This window comes from Salmo trutta, chromosome 22 (genome assembly GCF_901001165.1).
Source record: "Salmo trutta chromosome 22, fSalTru1.1, whole genome shotgun sequence".
NCBI classification, from domain to species: Eukaryota; Metazoa; Chordata; class Actinopteri; order Salmoniformes; family Salmonidae; genus Salmo; species Salmo trutta.
The window spans coordinates 16,860,139-16,882,935 of record NC_042978.1 but is presented as its reverse complement, the minus strand read 5'-3'; the positions used below and the strand labels follow the sequence as shown (position 1 = coordinate 16,882,935).

The window sequence follows — 22,797 nt, the reverse complement described above, 5'->3', positions numbered from 1 at the left end:
ATTCGTTTATTGTATCCAGTCGAAATCCAGAAAAAATATTTTATTTGTAGGATAAATATAAATCGCTTGGAAAATGACGGTCTCTAAATATATGTATTTTCATGTCTTTCATATCTTTGCGAATCAGCTACTCTCGGAATGTTTAAAAAAAAATAACTTTATTGACACACATCTTGTGTCACAGGGTTTGCCCTTCAATGTAGCCGGTTGCTATTCGTGGTCGAGCTCATTCATTTCATGCTTGCTGTTGCAACTAAATAAACGTTCATTAAAAAAAAAAATACCTTGATATACCCGTGACACTATGGCTGGCAAGATTTTACCTGTTCTAAAGTAAGTTTTCCATTTCATACTCACGAGAAACATTAGTATAGCTAACGTTAGCTAGCAAGTAATCTGGAAAGCTTGAAGCAGGTTGAAATGTAGCATTTGCCTTGAACTTGGCTAGCTAGTTATAGTTACTCTGTTGTCGTGAACTAGCTAGCGAAACAACACACAACCTACGAACGGCGACTAACCCCATTCCGTACAAATTTGCGCAAACGAGGCTGCAATCAAAACTAATGGGACTGTTGACATCAAAATCTGGGGTGTGAACTACGTTTCTTGTCATGCGTTGATTGACATGGTAATGTATCAATAGTATTGGAGAATAGTTGAAAAACTGACCCTTACGACGCTGTACGTTAAATTGTGACGTGTCATGACGTAACGTAAAGCAACTAATTCTTTCTTACAGCCTCTCTCCACCAGGTGCAGCGCTTCTCTCACCGTTTAAAAATAAGAAAGGGACAGGGTAAGGGGGATAACGTTATCTAGTCATTTTTTGCGTCATCACTGCAAGCCATCATGACTCTCAAAAGCTGCAGTTTACTTCTGAAGATAACTTTAGCGCTGCCCAAAAAACACGATTCAAATTCGACACAAACCTTCAATAGGAATGGAATGACACATTATATGAACTCTTTATAGTGTTTTATTTACATTTTAGAGGTGATAAATTGGACAGATCAGGTGAAAAAATCTGTTTCCACACACGACATCTCTCCATTTCACTATCACGCAATAGGTTTTGCTTCTCCACCCGCCATTTTTAAAAAGACCCGACAGAGCGCATTGCCTTCTTGAATCATGTGGAGATGGGCCTCATGAAGGTCTCCTCATTGATTTTTGTTGGAAAGTGGAGAAATTGTGCGTTGACAATGGAATTGATATTACAGTTGATCTGGAAGTATTACTTTTTTGGGGCGCTAAAATAAGGTCAATTGTACGGACCAGCACGATCTACAAAAGTGAGTTGGTTACCGTTAGGTAGGGATAGGGGATCGATAATAAACAGTAACAGCAGCATATGTGATGAGTCAAAAGAGATTAGTGCAAAAAGGGTCAATGCAGATATTCCGGGTAACTACTTGAAAATGTCAGTGAAGACACAGGCCAACTGGTCAGCGCATGCTCTGAGTATGCGTCTTGGTAATCCGTCTGGCCATTAACCTGTTTAAAGGTCTTGCTCACATCTGCTATGGCTAGCGTGATCACACAGTTGTCTGGAACAGCTAGTGCTCTCATGCATAGTTCAGTGTTGCTAGCCTCGAAGTGTGCATAGAATGTATTTAGCTGGACAGCTCGTGGCTGGGTTTCCCTTTGTAATCCGTGATAGTTGGCAAGACCTGTCACATCTGACGAGCATCAGAGCCAGTGTAGTAGGATTCTATCTTAGTCCTGTACTGACACTTTGCTTGTTTGATGGTTCGTCAGAGGGCGTAGCGGGATTTCTTAAAAGCGACTGGATTAGTGTCCCGCTCATTGAAAGCGGCAGTTCAAGCCTTTAGTTTAGTACGAATGTTGCCTGTAATCCATGGCTTCTGGTTGCGATATGTTCCAACAGTGACTGTACGTACAATGTTGTTGATGTACTTATTAATGAAGCCGGTTACTGATGTGGTAAACTCCTCAATGCCATCGGATAAATCCTGGAACATATTCCAGTCTGTGCTAGTGAAACAATCCTGTAGTTTAGCGTCCACTTCATTGGACCACTTCTGTATTGAGTGCGTCACTGGTACTTCCTTTTTCAGTATTTGCTTGTAAGTAGGAATAAAGAGGATAAAGTTATGGTCAGATTTGCCAAATGGAGAGCTTTTGTATGCCTTCTCCCTACAATTCTCAGCCATTAGCTTCGCCCACGACTGCCCCGTGAACTACAAACCCGACGCAGTGTTTTACCGTTTAGAAACATCAATCATCACTTGCGATAAGGCTTTCGAAAAAACATGTGACCCTTATCTTTCATCGGCGAGAATCCTTCAAATAAAAAAAATAGTTTTGCACAGATCCATAAAGCTATAAATGGGGGGGGGGGATGATGCGCACGCTTCAATGGGGCAGAAGTCTGTGTGTTGTGATACTGGATGGCCAGATAGCTAGCAACAATTACAAGAAACTGCCACGTGGGGAATCGTAAGTGGCTTGTTTTGAGCTAGTTTCGTCTTGTTCTTGATACCATGTCTTGTTTTGAGGTGTTGACTGATTTCATGTCGATGCAAAAATTTGCTAGCTAGCTAACCAACAACTGTAACAATGTATTTGAGACAACAAATGCTCATTGTGCAAATGTATTTGTTTTAAATAAACATATAGTTTACATGTTGTCAACAATCTAAGCCAACCCCATCTGTTTTGCCCCATAGTTGTGTACGCATCGCTTTTGTTGCTAAACAACCAACCCATCCATCTGACGTAACTACACTTCCAGAGTTATGCTTACACACAGATGTTCAGAGCATGCTAGACAGCTAATTAGCACAGGTGGTCGCCTCTTGTCTTCGGTCTGTTTTCCATAAACAAGTCATAACATGGAGATACAGTGCATTCGGGAAGTATTCAGACCCCTTTCCTTTTTCCATATTGTGTTACATTACTGCCTTATTCTAAAATGGATTAAATGATTGGGGGAAAAAATAAATCTACACAAAATAATTTTAGAAATTTTTATACATTTATATAAAAATACAAAGATTATCCCTATTCAGATCCTTTGCTATGAGACTTGAAATTGAGCTCCAGTGCATCCTGTCTCCATTGATCATCCTTGGGATGGTTCTACATCTTGATTGAGGTCCACCCGTGGTAAATTCAATTGATTGGACATGATTTGGAAAGGCATACACCTGTCTATATAAGGTATTACAGTTGACAGTGCATGTCAGGAACCACCAAGACTCTTCCTAGAGCTGGCTGCCCAGCCAAACTGAGCAATGGGGGGAGACCAAGAACCCGATGGTCACTGACAGAGCTCCTCTGTGGAGATTGGAGAACCTTCCAGAAGGACAACCATCTCTGCAGCACTCCACCAATCAGGCTTTACGGTAGAGTGGCCAGACGGAAGCCACTCCTCAGTAAAAGGCACATGACAGCCCGCTTGGAGTTTGCCAAAAGACACATAAGGACTCTCAGACCATATAAAACAAGATTGTATGGTCTAATGAAACCAAATTGAACTTTTTGGCCTGAATGCCAAGCGTCGTGTCTGGAGGAAACCTACCACCATCCCTATGGTAAAACATGGTGGTGGCAGCATAATGGTGTGGGGAAGTTTTTCAGCGGCAGGAACTGGGAGACTAGTCAGGATCGAGGTAAGGATGAACGGAGCAAAGTACAGAGAGATCCTTGATGAAAACCTGCTCCAGAGCGCTCAGGACCTCAGACCGGGATGAAGGTTCACCTTCCAACAGGACAACAACCCTAAGCCCACAGCCAAGACGGCACAGGAGTGGCTTCGGGACAGGTCTCAATGTCCCTGAGTGGCCCAGCCAGAGCCCGGACTTGAATCCGTTCGAACATCTCCAGAGAGACCTGAAAATAGCTGTGCAGTCACGCTCCCCATCCAACCTGACAGAGCTTGAGAGGATCTGCAGAGAAGAATGGGAGAAACTTCCCAAATACAGGTGTGCCAAGCTTGTAGCGTCATACCCAAGAAGACTTGCGGCTGTAATCGCTGACAAATGTGCTTCAACAAAGTAGTGAATAAAGGGTCTGAATACTTACGTTTCTAAAAACCTGTTTTTGTATTGTCATTATGGGTTATTGTGTGTAGCTTTGATGAGGAAAAAAATGTATGTAATCCATTTTAGAACAAGGCTGTAATGTAACAAATTGCGGAAAAAGTCTAGGGGTCTGAATACTTTCCGAATGCACTGTATGGCCGTGTGGGAACATGAGCCCTACTCCTATCAAGGTGTTTATCAATTTGATATATATATTTTTTGCTTATATGAACAATACGGTCCTTATGCTTCCAAAACCATACCGCAAGCGATGAATTTTAATGTTCAAACCCTAAGTGCAGCTGTAAGCGGGTCAGATCTGCTGGCCATCTAGCTAGTTACATGTAACCAAAGACGGTACAGCATGAAACTGCTTCTCCAATAGAAATCACAGGTCACGCTCGTAGGCGACGTTATGGCGACATTGGCAAGATAAGCTCATGTGCAGAAACACGTAATCAGGTCTAACGGTTGTCTGTTCATGCCATCAAATCAAATGTTATTTGTCACATGCGACGAATACAGCAGGTGTAGACCTTACTGTGAAATGCTTACTTGCAAGCCCTTAACCAACAATGCAGTTCAAGAAATGGAGTTCAGAAAATATTTACTAACTTAACTAAAGTTAAGAAAAAATAATAATCAAAAAGGGAATGCCAAGAGTGTGCAAAGCTGTCAAGGCAAAGCGTGGCTACTTTGAAGAATCTCAAATGTAAAATATATTTTGATTTGTTTAACACTTTTTTTTTGTTCACTGCATGATTCCATATGTGTTGATGTCTTCACTATTATTCGACAATGTAGAAAATAGTAAAAATAAAGAAAAATCCTTGAATGAGTAGGTGTGTCCAAACTTTTGACTGGTACTGTACACTGAACAAAAATATAAACGCAATATGTAAAGTGTTTCTCCTGTGTTTCATGAGCTGAAATAAAAGATCCCAGAAATTAAACTGCATGATCATTATACAAGTGCACCTTGTGCTGGGGACAATAAAGGCCACTGTAAAATGTGAATCTGCTTAGTCTGTTTCATAAGCATTCACAGAGGTCTTGTGATGTTGCGCCTCTGGGTTTAGATGTAATGTTACCTAACTAACACAAACTGCAGCTTGTTTGCTAGCTAGCTCGATAAGCTACAACAAATTGCATCATGATAATTTATCCACCATGATGTTGCTATGAATTGACTATGTGCATATGGGTAGTCAGCTTAACACTGTATTTCTGTCATCTAAAACGAGGCACTTCTTACCATCCATAAAGTTGTTTCATCCCAGTGTTCCTATCTTTTTCTCTTACAGGTTGGCCACTAAGGTGACCATTGCAGGAGGTGCTTTGTATGTTGCCTATGATTCTGGACTATTAGGGGGAAATGAGCAGGGCTCCGAGGTCCTAGGAAAAGCTAAAGCTGCCATTCCCCCTGCAGTGAATGAGTGGGTGAAGTACTTTGGCTTTGAGGTAAATATGCCATTATTGTACTGATTTAGCTGGTTCTGACCGACAGAACAATGCGCTATGGCGTATGAGGTAAGTGAGAATATGTGAAGGAGGTAAAATGTACACTGTTTCTTTTAGCTTCCAGCTTTCCCTAAAATCGGATTCGCCCCTGTTGAAGCGTGGAACTCGGGTAAGAAATGGTTGACCGCTGATTCATAAAGGACTTCCAAGTCTAAAATTGAGCTATGTTAAAGAGCTTTTGTCTTATTGTGTTCCAGGGGTGCAGTCCTCTATATCTGCTCTCTCATCGGGCCCTACAGCAGTGGGTGACTACACCAACCAAGGCTTGCAGTACCTGAAAGACCTCACCAAATGAGTGACATCATGCAACTAGCAGACATTTAAGAACCACATTTCTGTTTTGTAATCACAACCAAATCCTCTGGAGTAACTGGTGCAAATACATACAGCCCTCCTGTAAAAGTCACTTGCTTGCTTTGAATGCATAGCACATCAACTACAAAAAATGCAGTGGTACAGTAACATTTGTGGAATTAGGTTTAGGCCAATTATCTTTTTGTTTAGTCTAGTTGCTGATAATGCCAGGACTCAATATTTGCATTTTGTTGTGTTGACAACAATTTGTCAACACGAGCAGATAACAATCTTCTTTACCCTACTTTTTTAGTCAAATTATGACAGAACTTGGGTACCACAGCAAGACCTGCACCCAAGAGAGAAATCTAATTATATCCTGATGGACATGTTTAGTGCTATCATATCTTGTGTGTGTGTATACATTGTTAATTTTACGATTTTTTATTTATGACCGATAATATATTGTTCTGGCTTTGACCCAATTCCCAACCTTTCCCATCATGATCCAACACATATTTTATACAGAATATCGTGTGTATATAGATATTTAACCATTTTCTGAGTGTAAAATAAATCTAAACATGTCAGTGGGGAGACATTTGGTGTGATATGTTGTCTGTTGAACTGAATGTTTAGGTTAGGGTTCTCCAACCCTGTTCCAGGAAGCTATCCTTGAACGCTACCCCAGTTGTAACTAATCTGATGCAGCTCATCAACCAGCTAATTATTAGAATCAGGTGCTCTATATTAGGGTTGGCGTTAAAACCTACAGGACAGTAGCTCTCCAAGAACAGGGTTGGAGAACCCTGTTTTATGTATACTGTAAGACAGCGTTTCCAAACTCCGGTCCTCGAGTACCCCCCAACAGCACACATTTTTGTTTTAGCCTCGGATAAAAACACCTGATTCAAATTGTCAAGGCCTTGGTGATTAGTTGACAAGTAGAATCAGGTGTGCTTGTCTGGGGCCACAACTAAAATATGTACTGTTGGGGGTACTTGGGTGTAAGGTCATGTCTGTATTACATGCTACAATTTGTACATTGGTAAAAGTTCAGTCAAATTTAAATGAAAGAACTGTAAATCATACTGTACCTCATATTGAATAGGTGAAAAATGGCAGAGGAAAAGGATGTGCAAAAAAACCTAACTTTATTACTCATGATGAAAATAATTACACAAATGGGTTGGTAATTGCTACATTTCCAGACCTGGGAGGGAGGAATGAAAGATGGAGGATAACAGAAGAGTGCACAATCTTTTGGAGTTTCATTTTACTGTACATAGAAACACCACAGCACAACTGGTGGTGATACAAGTAGCAAAGAAGCATTGACAATGGTTTTTTTACAGTCACATTTTCTACATAAACATTTTAGTAAAATTGGGCTGCAAAGACTCCCACAAGATTTTTTACCTCTGCAACTGTCAAAATAACCAATATGCTTGAATGCACTCAAGGCTGCATTCAAGTGATGCATGCAAATCTGACAATCAATAGAATGAACCTTACATACACCATGGACCAATGCACTGTGTAAATGAATGCACTGTATGCCCTGGAGTGAGATTAAGGACAGGAGACTAAATCTAAATACTTCTAGCCAAAACATTGGCGTTTTGGACTTCCTGGGATTACATTATGTACTGTAGCTCCCAAGTCTTTAAAATAAGATTAAAAAGTGAAGCCAGCCAGGCTGCAGGCTTTTTGAATGCAGTCTTCGCTGCATTTCTCTAGGTGAGAGTTCTAGATAGACTTTCAAGCTGGTATTTCAATGGGATATTTACAATATAACAGGAGTAATCACAACAGCATACATTTACAATACACTACACAAAAGTTAGATTAAATACTGTATGCGTGTTATAACTTTTCTTTTCTCCATGCGCTTTTAACATTATGATATACCGATGCTGCAATATGCCACTTGTTCTTGCACAAAAAAAGTATCTTGACAGAAAAAGACAATGTGCCAAATCTTTAGCATATTTATGTGAGTAATTTAAAGTGCACCCTACAATATCAACATTTGAATGAGACTAATCAACGGTCATGGATGTTTGATTGGAGGAAATAGTCTTATACTGCATTAACTGCCAAACATTGCACATATCCTCTTATACAAACAGACAATAGCAAAAACCTGGTATGCAGCATTTTACACTTTTTCATTAAAGCATTTTTTACTTTGACTAATACTGACCAAATAGTGGTCTTAACAGTAAATGGAATAAAATTGTGAGCGGTTAGCAAATATATACAGTATGGCGACATGATCAGCCTGAAGGCACTTTATGTTTGTTTTCTATTCAAGATCAGAATGTAGTGTAAAGCACTGCCTCTATTCCACTCGAGCTAATCATAGTCTGATGATGTTGGGATTCTGAACCTGGTCAGGTATTGTTAAGGCCTTTTCCCAATCTCTACAAATTAATCAGGTTTGTCTTGTCAGGAAAAACTTGCCTGAACTTTATGAAGACCTGTATTCCTTGTTTCTAACAAGTCTTGATTCAGCATTATGAATAATTTTTTGGATGTTCAAACTAGTGATTGAACCATCAGTACTCCTAGGCCAGTGCAACCCAGTACTATGAATCCAATGATAGCACTGTGGGTTCATCAAGGAATGATTGTCTATGAACTGACTGACACATAAATCAAACATAGTTGCCTATTAATAAAGACAGTATTTCAAAACAAAACAAAATGAGACTTTCAGGGGCATCACAGCTTATTGCATTTCTCCTTCAAAGGCTTCACTGAACACTACAGCTCAAACTAGTCTCTACAAATATTCACCTATACATCATGCTTGCTGTTTGGTCATTCAAGGACCACATATGAATGGCTATCGGGGCCAGATTTTACTATTAGTTTTATAATATATAATTCAGTTCAGCTTTGAATAAAGATAATTGAGCATCAGGATGTGGGAGACAATTCAAACGCGGTCGTTATTGCACTTTACAGTAAGTCTGTCATTGTAGGGCAAGGTGCACTCCTGGACTGTCCAAGATGTGAATCTACTGTGCAGCACAACAACCAAATGGGGTAACTGAAGAAGTGAGGAGGTTTAAATAGGTCCTTCCAAGTGTACATGTTCCCACTCTCCTCCTAGTGGCCTACAATAGCATTGCTACAGTTCTGCAGTGCATACCATAGAACTAGTTTTAAATGTGGATTAAAAGATTGCACTTCCTGAATAATAAAGCTAACTGTTATAACGTCCAGGGCCTTAAGAGAGATGGAGAGAGAGTGAGGAGGATACGTGAAAAGTAAGCAATGGAGTGAGCAATCAAGTGTCCTAGGTGGTCTTGACCAGGTCGTAGACATGGATGTGAAAGTCATCGTCGTATTTGATGTAGTATACGGAAGGCTTGGCAGGGACTTGATAGATCACCAGGCCTGTTCGCTTCACACCTTTGTCAGTAACATACTCCACCTGTTTCCCCACTAAGCTCTCAGTCTCCTCGCCGGGCTTTCGGTCAGCCGGAAGCAAGTGCTTATTTTCTAGAGAGAAAAACAATGAATAACATCAATGCTAGGGGTCTGTTCTTCAAATCTACTTTGGGGCATTATCAAAAGATGCTATCTTAACCAACATGCTTATATGTATTCAAATATAGAAATATTTGTCATTTCGACAAGTCACGTAGGACGAGTAAGAACAAACACAGGAAATATTGTCCGCAACACTCCTAAAGTCACCATCATCTTATAATTAGTGTGTAAAGACCAAACAATTTCTACTCTATAATCACCCTCCTGTTTTCTTTAGGGAGAAGTATCTGAACACTGCTGCAGGTGGAGATGATGCTGAAGCTGAGAAATGGTCAGTACCTGCTTCAGGTAAGATCCTGAGATCTCCATCGGCGTAGTCGTCCCACAGCTGGTACATGTAGAGCACGGGGTCCTTCTCATAGGTGATGTAATACCAGTTAGTCATAATGGGAGCCCTGGAGAGGACCATGCCTCGCCACTCGTTCTTCTCTCCATCCTCCTTCTCAAATAGGTGTTCCACCGCTTTGCCTACCAACTCCTCCGCCCCGTGAGGAACCTTGATCTTGTTGTTGACTGTGGAAGCAGATAAATGTCATCAAGGCAGAGACCAACATCACATAGCCACTGTGTCCCTTCTGTCTGATCATGCAGTATCAGATATACAATAACAACATGTTATAACTTGTGTAAACCAAATGACGTTTTTGCATTACTCTGAAAAGATGTGACGCCTGAACTAAAAAAGGAACCCATCACATCACTCACCAACTTTCTCTGTCAGGACCTGTAGATTAGACACCCGTTCATCCTTGAATAGCTCGATGCCGTAGACACAGTCAAACCCATCGTACTTGACCATAAATAGTGAGGGGTTGACACTGAGACGGTCCAAGACGGTGCCTTTCCATTTGCTCTGGTTGCCCTTCTCCCTCCAGTTGTGCTGTATTCTTACTCCCAGGAGACTGTTGGGGTCAGGGGTCATCACTGTGGAATCACTCAGCTCCCCGCTACTCCGCTTTCTGGGGGATAGTTAAGCAAATCATATTTGTTTGTAAGTGTAGCCTACCTACGTGCAGCTTTCTCTAACAGTCTTGAAAGAGGAAAATCTCCAAGTGTTAATGTTATGATAACATAATTATAGAAAACTACATATTTACACATACCTGCCCCTTTTCTTGGACATCCCTCCAAAAATTCAAATACTGCTGAAGGAACAAACAGACAACGATGCTCAGAAATTCTGTGAGAGAAACAGCCATTTTCAGAAAAATAATACTAGTCTGGAAAGCGACTGAGCTGTAAAGCAGTGGTTGAGACAGACAAAGAGAGCAGCCAATAGCTTAGCATGTCTGAATAACTTCCTGGTCATTTCCTTGTATGCATTGCATCGATGGAGGTCACTGCAATCAATGCAGAATGCACTTATTTTTTAAAGGAACAAAACTGCCGCAGTTATATATCTTTACTCAAAATGTCATAATCTATAGTAATTCGTTATGTCACTATTTGAACCGACACAATCGTTATTCAGGAACAACAAAGTCATAGATTGCAAGTTGGCTATGAGAGATCAAGAGATGTGCTATTCAACTTCAAGAAAATACGTCAGCCTCCACTGTATCAGACAAACATGCAGAAATTATTGCAGCCTATTTGAATTCGTCGCAACGATTGTTTCAAAATTGAATCGTCAATGTTTCAAGATCTAACATATCGCATACACTGCTGATGAGACATGGACAATACGCGCCACTGGCACTGTTTGGTCGTAATATGTTATCAAAAATCATTGTCTTTATGCCAACTCTACAATACTGTTGTTCGGCACAAATGTAAATGTGGGTCCATGTCCCCGATAAATAAACTATACACCGATGGCCTATATTCTCTATCAAAAATATTAAATTACCTGTACACGAATTTCATCCCAAAAATATTCAATTCTTCCTGCAGAGAAATGCACACTGCCGCCCATACAAACCTCGCGAAACCTATGGAAAATGGGAGGATACTTCCATGAGAGAAAAAACTACAGCCCCCATAGAACCTTGAGGGGTGATGAAAGTAGAGAGGGAGGTGAACGTGAGAGCAATGAACAATGGGAATTGTTGTCATTGTGGTGGTGACCTCAGGTTTCGTTTTAGTGAACAGTCCACCGATATTGATCAAAGGTAAGACCTTGTTGGTTTAACAAAAAATGTATGGTTTAACAAATGGTAGGCTACTTGGGTGGAACCTCTGGGTGAAACAGTGGCACATCAATTATTATGAGTGACAGATGACACCTGAAAGTTGTAGAGGTATGTTGCAGGTAGACCTATGCTGTAGGACGCTGTATAAATAAATCAAAGAAAGGTTCAGGTCCTTGAATGCTTATACTGTGGTGTGTAAGGTACGGATCTCTGTGGTGTGTAAGGTACTGATCTCTGTGGTGTGTAGGGTACTGATCTCTGTGGTGTGTAAGGTACTGATCTCTGTGGTGTGTAGGGTACTGATCTCTGTGGTGTGTAGGGTACTGATCTCTGTGGTGTGTAGGGTACTGATCTCTGTGGTGTGTAAGGTTCTGATCTCTGTGGTGTGTAAGGTTCTGATCTCTGTGGTGTGTAAGGTTCTGATCTCTGTGGTGTGTAAGGTACTGATCTCTGTGGTGTGTAGGGTACTGATCTCTGTGGTGTGTAGGGTACTGATCTCTGTGGTGTGTAGGGTACTGATCTCTGTGGTGTGTAGGGTACTGATCTCTGTGGTGTGTAAGGTTCTGATCTCTGTGGTGTGTAAGGTACTGATCTCTGTGATGTGTAGGGTACTGATCTCTGTGGTGTGTAGGGTACTGATCTTTATTGTGTTCACAGGCCTGTCTTCCACTGAAGTGAAGTCTGGTCCGATGACATACTGCTGTGGGGAAATCTCTCTGGGTGGGTTACACTATCAAAAGATGGCAAAATGCTGTCTTTTGTTGGATGAAGCAACATATGTGAGTGAGCAAAGAAACATTTTGAAGTGCATGTCTTGATGTTGTCTTTTGTAGGTAAGAGCCCATACCCTAATGTTGTGGTGGACACCCGATTCTACAAGATTATCAAAGATGGGATGCCACATGTCTAATGACCAGACTTTGCCCTTCCAGAGATGTAAGTACATTATGCTTTGAGACAGAAAATGAAGCAGGAATGATGAACTAATCAATTACAGCAATCAATGACATAATCTGACAACCTGCAGTTTCTGACACTGACTTCTCCTCAGGTACACTATAATGGAGATGTGCTGGAACCTGGAGCCAATAGTGTGTCCAAACTTCAGTAACATTGGTCAGCTTATCCAGAGGCTACTGCTTGACCAGCCAGACCAGGTGAGTGACCAATGACCTAAATTAAGTAGAGAGTCTGTGTGTCCTATTGTCACATTGTGTTGTTTTTACCTTACATCAACAAAAAATCAGTGGAGGTTGTTTTTAGTCTTTGAACACCAAGGCAAGAAATTATATATGGACCAATGTTGAACCATTGTTTTTTACTAAATCGTTTAGGGAACTCAAGTACTCCAAAGTGAGACACAAGCTGAAATTAGTGACGTTTAATAAGAATAGCAACAAGGGAACACGCAATCAGAGAAAAGTGTTATCTTTAGCACTTCAACAAAGACTTTGGGCAACCCTGCTCTAAATGAAATCCTAATAAGTCATATAGTGAGATTTTGTGTAAGCACAAACTGGCGGTTTACATGCCCAAAACCTTAAGGGTTTCTAGCTAACTCCCTCTGAATCCATCGGCAGTACGAAGTCACTCGTGTGTACACATCAGGGGTACTAGGGTTGGCACACATCTGCCCCGAGAAAGAGACGATGCCCGCTGACATCCCATTACACACCAACGGACCTCCTGAATCCCCCTGCAATAGCAAACAATGCATTTAAATTCATTCTCCTTTGTGATACAGAAAAACGGTTGAGTCATGTATCATAGTTTGTGCCTTGACCAAGAGAAACTTTAATCTAGTTATAGCCAATAATAGCCTGTCCTGACCAGGGAAAACTAATAGCAGAGAGTTATAGCCTGTAACAGTGCAGTCATACCGAGCAGAAGCCTTGAAAAGCTCTGGGGCCTGTTGCGCACACCGTGCGCCTGGAGATGTTGACACCACTCCACAGGCGGCCACACTCTCTGGGTGATATGATGGTGGCGTTGACCTCCTGCAGCTTGTCTGGTGGGGTGCTGTTATCATCTATGTCCCCCCAGCCAGCCGTGGTGCACAGGCTTCCCTCAGCCATCGAACCATTCATCAGCGGGATCAGCTGCACTGCTCTGTTCAGGGTGGCCCTCCCTCTCAACTAAGAAAGATCACAGAGATAGCACACTGTATACATAATCTGTATGTATTCAGCTATGTTGTAAATATTCACTCAGAGGACAGTTTATTAGGTACACCACACCGTTCACGAAAATGGATTGCTCCTACAAACAGTGAGTCACGTGGCCATGGCTTGCTATATAAAGCAGACAGAAATGCATTGAGACATTCAGTTACTGTTCGATTGAATGTAAGAATGGGCAAAACGAGTGACCTAAGCGACTGAGTGTGGTATGATCGTCGGTGCCAGGCACGCCGGATCCAGTATCTCAGAAATGTCCGGCCTCCTGGGCTTTTCACACACGACAGTGTCTAGGGTTTACAGAGAAGGGTGACAAACAAAAAACATCCAGTCAGCGGCAGTCCTGTGGGTGAAAACAGCTCTTTGATGAGAGAGGTCGAAGGAGACTGGCAAGAATCCTGCAAGCTAACAGACAGGCCACAAACAGACAAATAACAGCACAGTACAACAGTGGTGTGCAGAACGGCATCTCAGAAAGCACAACTCATACGTCCTTGTCACGGCTATTGCAGCAGATGACCACACCAGGTTTCACTCCTATCAGATAAAAACAAGTGGGCATGCGATCACCAACACTTGACGATTGAGGAGTGGAAAGACTTTGACTGGTCCGATGAGTCCTGGTTCCTGTTGCATCATGCTGATGGCAGAGTCAGGATTTGGTATAAGCGCCATGAGTCCATGGACCCATCCTGCTTGGTGTCAATAGTACAGGCTGGTGGCTGTGGTGTACTGGTTTGGGGAATATTTTCCTGGTACACGTTAGGTCCCTTGATACCAACTGAGCAACGATTGAACGCCATGCCCTGAATAATTCAGGCTGTTATGGAGGCAACTAGATGGGTGTACCTAATGAACTGGCCCCTGAGTGTATATAGGCTATGATTATATACATTATTTTGTATTTATTTTTCATGAATTTTAAACCTACAATGAAGTTAGCCAACAATAATCTCCATAGTGATACTATGTCCTGGTTATCACTCACCTTGAGAAGCATGATGTCATACTCCAGGTTGTCCCCAAACCTGGGGTGTGGAATGTATTTAGCCACATTGAATTTTTGTTGTGAATTTTCATCCTCTGACAAGTCGTGAGCCCCAAGAACCACCCTGTAACGCCTGAAAATCAGTACATGAAAGAATTTACTTGTGTATTTACCTTGACAGACTGGTGTAATAACATTTGGATTGATCCTACAGCATTGTTAGACTCAACAACTCTGAAGCAACTATCAGCAGACAAAAATGAGAAATCTACACAAAATACATATTAGACAATGTTAAAGCATTGGCTCAGAGAAAAGCACCAGGTATGGATGGCTTTCCATTAGAATTGTTCATAACACTCTGAGACAATGTAGCGCCCCTATATAATCAAATCAAAACACGTGTCACTCAATTCAGTGCTTTCTAGTTCCATGTATCTAACAATTATCTCAGTTAAATTAAAACCAGGAGAATCTGGAGTGTCCCTTGCAGATTGATTACAGACCCATACATTTAATAAATTGTGACAATAATAACAAAAGTCATAAGCAACAGAATGGCAAAAGTCTTACCAGACTTGATACATATTAATCAAACAAGTTTTATTACAAATAAACACAAACATGTTTCGGTATACGATATGCTAAAAAACAAGATGTAGTTTTATCAATAATGGCTGTTGTTACCGAAAAGGCTGTCGACTGTCTTGAATGGCCTTTTCTATGAAAAACTTTGGAAGCCGTCAACTTTCAAGTTGAAATAATAAATGTCATAAAAATCGTATATAAATATCCTAAAGCTAAATTATACACAAATGATACATTATCTGATGATTTTGTTTTAGAAAGGGGCACAAGACAGGGATGGTTCCCAAAGTTTTTAAATTTATTTTCAGTAATACCAATTACCTCCCCAAAGACATATAGATAAAAAAAAGTGTACTCCGTCATAATTCACTTCATGGGAAAATAAAACTCATAAACTAAAAAGGAAAGTTTTACATCTTCCTAAGTCTGAGGGTGGTTTTAACCTTCTAGACTTGGAATTGTATCAACTCGGCACACAAGGTTTTTACTGGCGACATATAGTTAAATGCACTAAAGAGGAACATTGGGTACATATTGAAGATGCACATGCTCATCCCCAGAATGTATTCACATGTCTATTTTCAAAGGATAAAGCTAAGAACATTAACAACTTCATAGTTAAGAACACTATAACAATATGGAAGAACATGAAACGGATTCTACAAGAACCAATATCACTCCCTAAAAACAATGGAGCAACCCTTGGATAGCTTTTTAGAATTCACCGATTAATTAAATTGGCCCACATGGAAAACTAAAGGCATAGAAACCGCAAATGATGTGGTAATAGGAAATACAATTATTTCCATGACAGAATTAAAAGCATTTTGGACTGACCAATGTAGACATTTTCAAATATATACAACTTAAAAGTTTTATATCACAAAATGTCCACCTGAAAGCTTTTGGACATCAGAGCAATGTTGAGGGAATCCTATTTGAGTCAGAAAAAGATACTTGTATGATAGATAAGATGTACAAAACCTTGCAGAGAGCCTATCTAACTGGCAATCGCTTAGAAAAAAAAAATTAACTATTGGAACCAAGACTTAAAAATAACTGATATTCACCAGATGATGGGAGTATTAACTGATATCGTATTAACTGATATCCACCAGATGATGGGAGTATTAACTGATATCATATTAACTGATATCCACCAGATGATGGGAGTGTTGGAACATAACGAACGAAAATTACAGTTAACAAAAATGTACTCTTAATCCAGTATAAACTAATGTAGAGAATTTATTATACAAGAGACAAAATTCACAAATTACAGCACAATGGCAGAGTCATGTCTTAACAATGACTCAATCATTATTGCCTTCTGGGAGCGCTATAAAGTCCAAAAGTTATGGGCGGAGTTAGAAAGCTGTCTGTCAGAAGTTTTACAATGTAAATGTACTTTTAATCCGCCTATTGGCATATTTCAAGACATCGCATATCCCCGAGGGTGCGATGAGATACCCAATGGGTTGGACAGTATTATTTTTGTCACTTATATTGAATAAGCTATTACTTAAATACTGGAAGTCAAATGATACTCCAACGTTAAGAGAATGGAAGAATCACATGCTTTATTTAAATATTTAAAAATTCTGGCTACAGAAAGAAACAACATAACATAATCTGAAGTCATATGAGGCAGAGTCTTGAGAGCTTTGGAAACAACATTGGGTGTGGATACAGTGGGAAAATGTGGGTCTGAGCAAGTGTGATGTCATTCACTTTTGTTGAAATGTATGTCATTGTTAAGTTGTCTATTGTTTTTGTCTATGTATGCTTTTTGGTTATTGCCAAAAAAAGTAAAATATAAAAAAACAACATTGAAATAAATTCGTTTGAGAGATTCTGAGAGACTTCTCACCCATCACAGTGAGCAGCAGTGAGGACAAAATCTTCTCTCACCAGAACTCCTCCACAGATATGTTGACCTCGGGACTGTAAGGAAGCCATGTATGGACGAGAGTTGCGAGCTGCCTCTCTTCCACCAACAATACCCACCTTCGGCACCTTACGCCCTTCAGTGCCTTTGAACAGAAAGTAGAGAATACTTTGGTATAGCTTTTGTCTATAGCTCTGCATTGCTACTGTATCTGCACAGCTTACAACAAATGGTTTGTCAGTATTCATTACTGCCAAATAGAATATGAACTGCCTTTAGAGCTGTATGCAGAAGCATTAAAATTTGTCAAATATACTTTTCGTAACTAGTACGATACTTCAATATTAGTCTGCATGGTGCAGTCAGTTCGGTGCTAATGGAAGTGAGTGTGTTATAGAATTTAAACATGCCTTACCATTCAAGGCGATGATCAGCACTATGTGAAGAACCACTGAGCGGATTGCCATAGTGCATATGGACAAATGGCATGGTGCACCTCTTGGGTATATAAATGTGTGTGTGGTGGTGGGGGGGGTTATTTCTCAATCTATTGCTGTTTTCCAAATTCCGGACAGTACGGGGTCTTTGTTCCCCATTGCCACCCACAGACTGTTTACCAATATTTTGCTGTGGCTTTATGGTTTCAAGGGTTTCTTGATGGTGTATTCTGAGGAATGATGGCTGTGATATTATGAAATCATGTCAGTTAAAGTTGATGTAATTTATTTATGCTTTCAAGATGGCGTAGCAGTTGGACATGTGTTTGTCTTGTCCCGTGTAAATAGTCAGTTTCTTAGTTTTCTTATATATTTTAATCTCACCTTCCATCTACGAACTGAATATACTTTCCTGCATCCCGCCTCACCCAATGTGGTACGGATCTGCTATTTTTATACTTCATAACTGGAACCTCCATCAGAAGCTAGCCAGCTAACTAGCTACTAGCTAGTAGTCAGTTAGCCACTGCTAGCGGTCTTCACCTTGAGCTCGGACACCAGCCAGCTTCAGCTCGGTCAATACCTGCTAGTTTGCACAGCGCAATATCAGCCCAGAGCATATCGGACTGCTTTTCTCTACCACATCGCCGGATTCCTGCCGCAAGCTCTGGACCATTACACCTGATCATTGCAGCTAGCTAGCTGCAACCGAGTGGCTATTGCTGGCTAACAACTCTGTCCCGAAGCAAGCACCCGTTAGCCTTGAGCTAGCCTCGAGCTAGGCCCATCTCCTGGCTAGCAAGCTAAATCTTGGGCTACAATACCCTTTTTGCCAATTGGCCTGGACCCTTTATTTCCGACACGGAGGCCCGTCGATCATCACGACTGGTCTGCCGACGTAATCGTCCGAGGTGGTTTCAACAGGCTTTTCCGTTGCGATGTCGCCGAAGACCCATCTGCTAGACCCGTCCTGCTAGCTTTCTGAATTGCCGTGTCTCCCGCTTGCCTAGCGTAGTAGCGACTACCGAACGGCTCCCTGACTCACCTATTGCTGCTCATTGGACCCTATGATCACTCGGCTACACATGCCTCTCCCTAATGTCAATATGCCTTGTCTACTGCTGTTTTGGTTAGTTATTATAGTTTTATTTCACTGTAGAGCCCCCAACCCTGCTCAACATGCCTTAGCTCTTTTGTCCCACCCCCCACACATTACCTGGCTTAACTAGTGCCTCCAGAGACACAACTTCTCTCATCGTCACTCAATGCCTAGGTTTACCTCCACTGTACTCACATCCTAGCATACCCTTGTCTGTACATTATTCCCAACGCACTAGACGACCAGTTCTTATAGCCTTTAGCCGTACCCTTATCCTACACCTCCTCAGTTCCTCTGGTAATGTAGAGGTTAACCCAGGCCATGTAGCCCCCAGCACTACACCTATTCCCCAGGCGCTCTCATTTGTTGACTTCTGTAACCGTAAAAGCCTTGGTTTCATGCATGTTAACATCAGAAGCCTCTTCCCTAAGTTTGTTTTATTCACTGCTTTAGCACACTCCTCCAACCCTTATGTCCTAGCCATGTCTGTATCCTGGCTTAGGAAGGCCACCAAAAATTCTGAAATTTCCATCCCCAACTACAACATTTTCCGACAAGATAGAACTGCCAAGAGGGGCGGATTTGCAATCTACTGCAGAGTTCTGTCATACTATCCAGGTCTGTGCCCAAAAAGTTCGAGCTTCTACTTTTAAAAATCCACCTTTCCAGAAACAAGTCTCTCACCGTTGCTGCTTGTTATAGACCCCACTCAGCCCCCAGCTGTGCCCTGGACACCATATGTGAATTGATTGCCCCCCATCTATCTTAAGAGTTTGTACTGTTAGGTGACCTAAACTGGGATATGCTTAACACCCTGGCCATCCTACAATCTAAGATAGATGCCCTCAATCTCACACAAATTATCAAGGAACCTACCAGATACAACCCTAAATCCGTAAGCATGGGCACCCTCATAGATATCTGCATAGCTTCTTTGTTATATTATATAGGTTATGCAAACAAATAGTTGGTCAAACCCTAACAGTACTGATCTCTGTGGTGTGTAAGGTACTGATCTCTGTGGTGTGTAAGGTACTGATCTCTGTGGTGTGTAGGGTACTGATCTCTGTGGTGTGTAGGGTACTGATCTCTGTGGTGTGTAGGGTACTGATCTCTGTGGTGTGTAGGGTACTGATCTCTGTGGTGTGTAGGGTACTGATCTCTGTGGTGTGTAGGGTACTGATCTCTGTGGTGTGTAGGGTACTGATCTCTGTGGTGTGTAAGGTACTGATCTCTGTGGTGTGTAGGGTACTGATCTCTGTGGTGTGTAAGGTACTGCTCTCTGTGGTGTGTAGGGTACTGATCTCTGTGGTGTGTAGGGTACTGATCTCTGTGGTGTGTAGGGTACTGATCTTTATTGTGTTCACAGGCCCGTCTTCCACTGAAGTGAAGTCTGGTCCGATGACATACTGCTGTGGGGAAATCTCTCTGGGTGGGTTACACTATCAAAAGATGGCAAAATTCTGTCTTTTGTTGGATGAAGCAACATATGTGAGTGAGCAAAGAAACATTTTGAAGTGCATGTCTTGATGTTGTCTTTTGTAGGTAAGAGCCCATACCCTAATGTTGTGGTGGACACCCGATTCTACAAGATTATCAAAGATGGGATGCCACATGTCTAATGACCAGACTTTGCCCTTCCAGAGATGTAAGTACATTCCGTACCGATCACTGTACCTGTACACAGCCAATCTGTAAATAGCACACCCAACTACCTCATCCCCATATATTTTTTTGTTTGTTGCTCTTTTGCACCCCAGTATCTCTACTTGCACATCAAAATTGTAATTATTGTAAATTGTAATTATTTTGCCACTATGGTCTATTTATTGCCTTACCTCCCTAATCTTACTACATTTGCACCCACTGTACATATATTTTTATTTTGTGTTATTGACTGTACGTTTGTTTATCCCATCTGTAACTCTGTGTTGTTGTTTTTGTCGCACTACTTTGCTTTATCTTGGCCAGGTCGCAGTTAGGCACACATTTAATTCCCTTACACGACAGTACGTACATGGTAATTGTTATGCATTAAACATAGACAATAAAGATAGACACCCAATGTAAGAAAAACATCTGGAGTACCAGTAGGAATTAATATACAAGTCATTGGACTGCAATCGAAACTAGCATATTAGCACATTCATTTTGCAGGTTAAATCCTAACATGTTTTCTTGTTTGATTACCTTCTTTATCCAGGGTAAGAACTTGGAAATCTGACTATAGACATTGAGCATGTACAGATAGTCACAGTTTCCATCTGAGTTGAAGGAGATGACACCCACAGCCTTTCCATTGAACACCAAAGGACCACTAGAATCCCCCTGTGGGAGAGAGGATGATCACCTTATAGGTTACATACCAGTCAAAATTGTCCAATTTAGGTGCATGTATGATGTAGGCTACACATGTATGAACATCACATTGTCTTCCTACAATTTTCTAAGTCAATATTATAATTTTTAGGAGTAAACAAAACTGACAAAATCCATTCTTGGTCAGGTATTCACCTGTACAGATGACCTTGGGATGAAGTTTACGCCACTGCTTCTGGCAGACCTTCAGGACAATGGTAGTCATGTCCACCACTTGAAGGTCATCAACAAGGCACTTGGTGTTGGGTTTGATGACTTGGTCCTAGAATTTTCCCTGTTTTCACAGCTTTGCTTGATTTAGACTTCTTAGACAGCTTGAAACACATGTCTTGGCCAAAATGTGGGAATCTGTAGTATTAGCAATTACTGATGAATGCATATGACCTATTAGGATGTACACTTAGTAATAGTGTAAATAATAATATAAAGACAAATTCTATTGATACAAATATGTCACTATAGGCCTACCTTCAGAATCATGATGTCATTACCAGTGTCAACATCTTCATAGTTGGTTGCATTTGTGTTCCACATTGTATTTGACAGAGATGGTACTGCAGTGTATTCTTCTGTGCTTTTCTCCCCATTGATGAGATAGTAAAAGTGGCCACAATGAACTAAACGGTAAGGTAATAGGCATTTGTTCAGATCTCATTGATGTGTGCCCATCAAGTTCAGGAGAGACAATTACCCAGATAGGTCAGGAGAACAGTAGTTTGTGGTGTGCATCTTGCTTGGAGGACTTGTCAGGAATACCTGATTCACTCTGGGCCCCTTTATATACACAAGATGGTCGATCTGAGGACAGCTGTGGTTTCACTTCTATGATGACTATCTATGATGTTTCTATCGATCCTTTTATGGTTTTCCTGTAAACCCAAGGTACGTGTTTTCTGCATTTACCATAACTCTGTCGGCCCTTCTGCATGTGAATAGGTGGAGGGTTATCTTGGGGACCTTATATGTGACACACTGATTATTAGTGTCACTTTAATGTTGCCAATCCTCCTTGTTGTCGTGTTGATGACCTTATATTGTTTGTATATGATTGGCTGGTGGTAATTTAGAGTGTATGAACACTCATAGTTGCATGCAGTGCTGCATTTACCTCATATAGGTCAACTCATCTCCCTCTCCCTCATGCAAGAGCCTTGTCTTCTCCTGGTCGATGCTCTCCTGTGTTACCATGCCAACTATGAACAACCGGTGGTTTACAAAGGCTGACGACATTCTTGATGCTTTGAAAGACACAGTGACAGTCATAAGACCTTGCCACTCTCAGTGGTCCTGCACTAGAGGAAGAGGGGGGGCATATCTTCTTACAATGAAAAACTAGTTGAGATAGGCCTACACAGTGCACCTATTCAGAACAACATGTGTACTACGAAAGGGCCATACCTTTCTAGTCACTGTAGAAACAACAGTAAATCACATTTTAAAATGTAATGTTAGTTTAAGAGGAGGTTGTGTTGTGGTCATTGAAATTGAACCTATTTTGGGGTGTATCTGTACTTTACTATTTATATTTTTGACAACTTTTACTTCACTACATCCCTAAATGTAGTGTACATTTTACTCCATACATTTTCCCTGACTCCCCCCAAGTACTTGTTACATTTCAAATGCTTAGCAGGACAGGAAAATGGTCCAATTCACACACTTATCAAGAGAACATTCCAGGTCT

General features: G+C 41.1%; 3 protein-coding genes and 1 long non-coding RNA gene across 8 annotated transcripts; 2 read left to right on the top strand and 2 right to left on the bottom strand.

Annotated features, from left to right (window-relative positions):
* The first annotated feature begins 135 nt into the window (after nt 1-135).
* LOC115158235 (MICOS complex subunit MIC13-like) lies at nt 136-6,460 on the top strand. The gene is made up of 4 exons (XM_029706923.1): nt 136-333; nt 5,351-5,507; nt 5,625-5,676; nt 5,765-6,460. The coding sequence occupies exons 1-4, from the start codon at nt 305-307 to the stop codon at nt 5,860-5,862; spliced, it is 336 nt and encodes a 111-aa protein (XP_029562783.1). The 5' UTR covers nt 136-304; the 3' UTR covers nt 5,863-6,460.
* A 538-nt stretch (nt 6,461-6,998) lies between these two features.
* Nucleotides 6,999-11,394, bottom strand: LOC115158232 (spindlin-Z-like). 3 transcript variants are annotated; one of them, XM_029706918.1, is made up of 5 exons: nt 11,275-11,394; nt 10,529-10,570; nt 10,131-10,384; nt 9,705-9,938; nt 6,999-9,374 (listed from the first exon to the last, which is right to left on the bottom strand). In XM_029706918.1, the coding sequence occupies exons 2-5, from the start codon at nt 10,546-10,548 to the stop codon at nt 9,169-9,171; spliced, it is 714 nt and encodes a 237-aa protein (XP_029562778.1). In that variant the 5' UTR covers nt 10,549-10,570; nt 11,275-11,394; the 3' UTR covers nt 6,999-9,168. The 3 variants fall into 3 exon arrangements, with proteins under 3 accessions (XP_029562778.1, XP_029562779.1, XP_029562781.1); XM_029706919.1 differs by having other exon boundaries at nt 10,529-10,605; nt 11,275-11,357; XM_029706921.1 differs by having other exon boundaries at nt 10,529-10,567; nt 11,275-11,357.
* LOC115158233 (uncharacterized) lies at nt 11,327-21,915 on the top strand. Its single transcript, XR_003868646.1, has 7 exons — nt 11,327-11,536; nt 12,215-12,277; nt 12,391-12,493; nt 12,609-12,714; nt 20,104-20,166; nt 20,280-20,382; nt 20,938-21,915. It is a non-coding gene; the product is annotated as an uncharacterized LOC115158233 (long non-coding RNA).
* Nucleotides 12,924-17,702, bottom strand: LOC115158231 (complement factor D). 3 transcript variants are annotated; one of them, XM_029706917.1, is made up of 5 exons: nt 17,614-17,702; nt 17,222-17,343; nt 14,723-14,855; nt 13,438-13,692; nt 12,924-13,253 (listed from the first exon to the last, which is right to left on the bottom strand). In XM_029706917.1, exons 1-5 carry the CDS (start codon nt 17,614-17,616, stop codon nt 13,098-13,100), a joined length of 669 nt encoding a protein of 222 aa, XP_029562777.1. In that variant the 5' UTR covers nt 17,617-17,702; the 3' UTR covers nt 12,924-13,097. The 3 variants fall into 3 exon arrangements, with proteins under 3 accessions (XP_029562777.1, XP_029562775.1, XP_029562776.1); XM_029706915.1 differs by having other exon boundaries at nt 17,181-17,343; nt 17,614-17,696; XM_029706916.1 differs by having other exon boundaries at nt 14,723-14,846; nt 17,181-17,343; nt 17,614-17,696.
* Nucleotides 21,916-22,797: the final 882 nt, after the last annotated feature.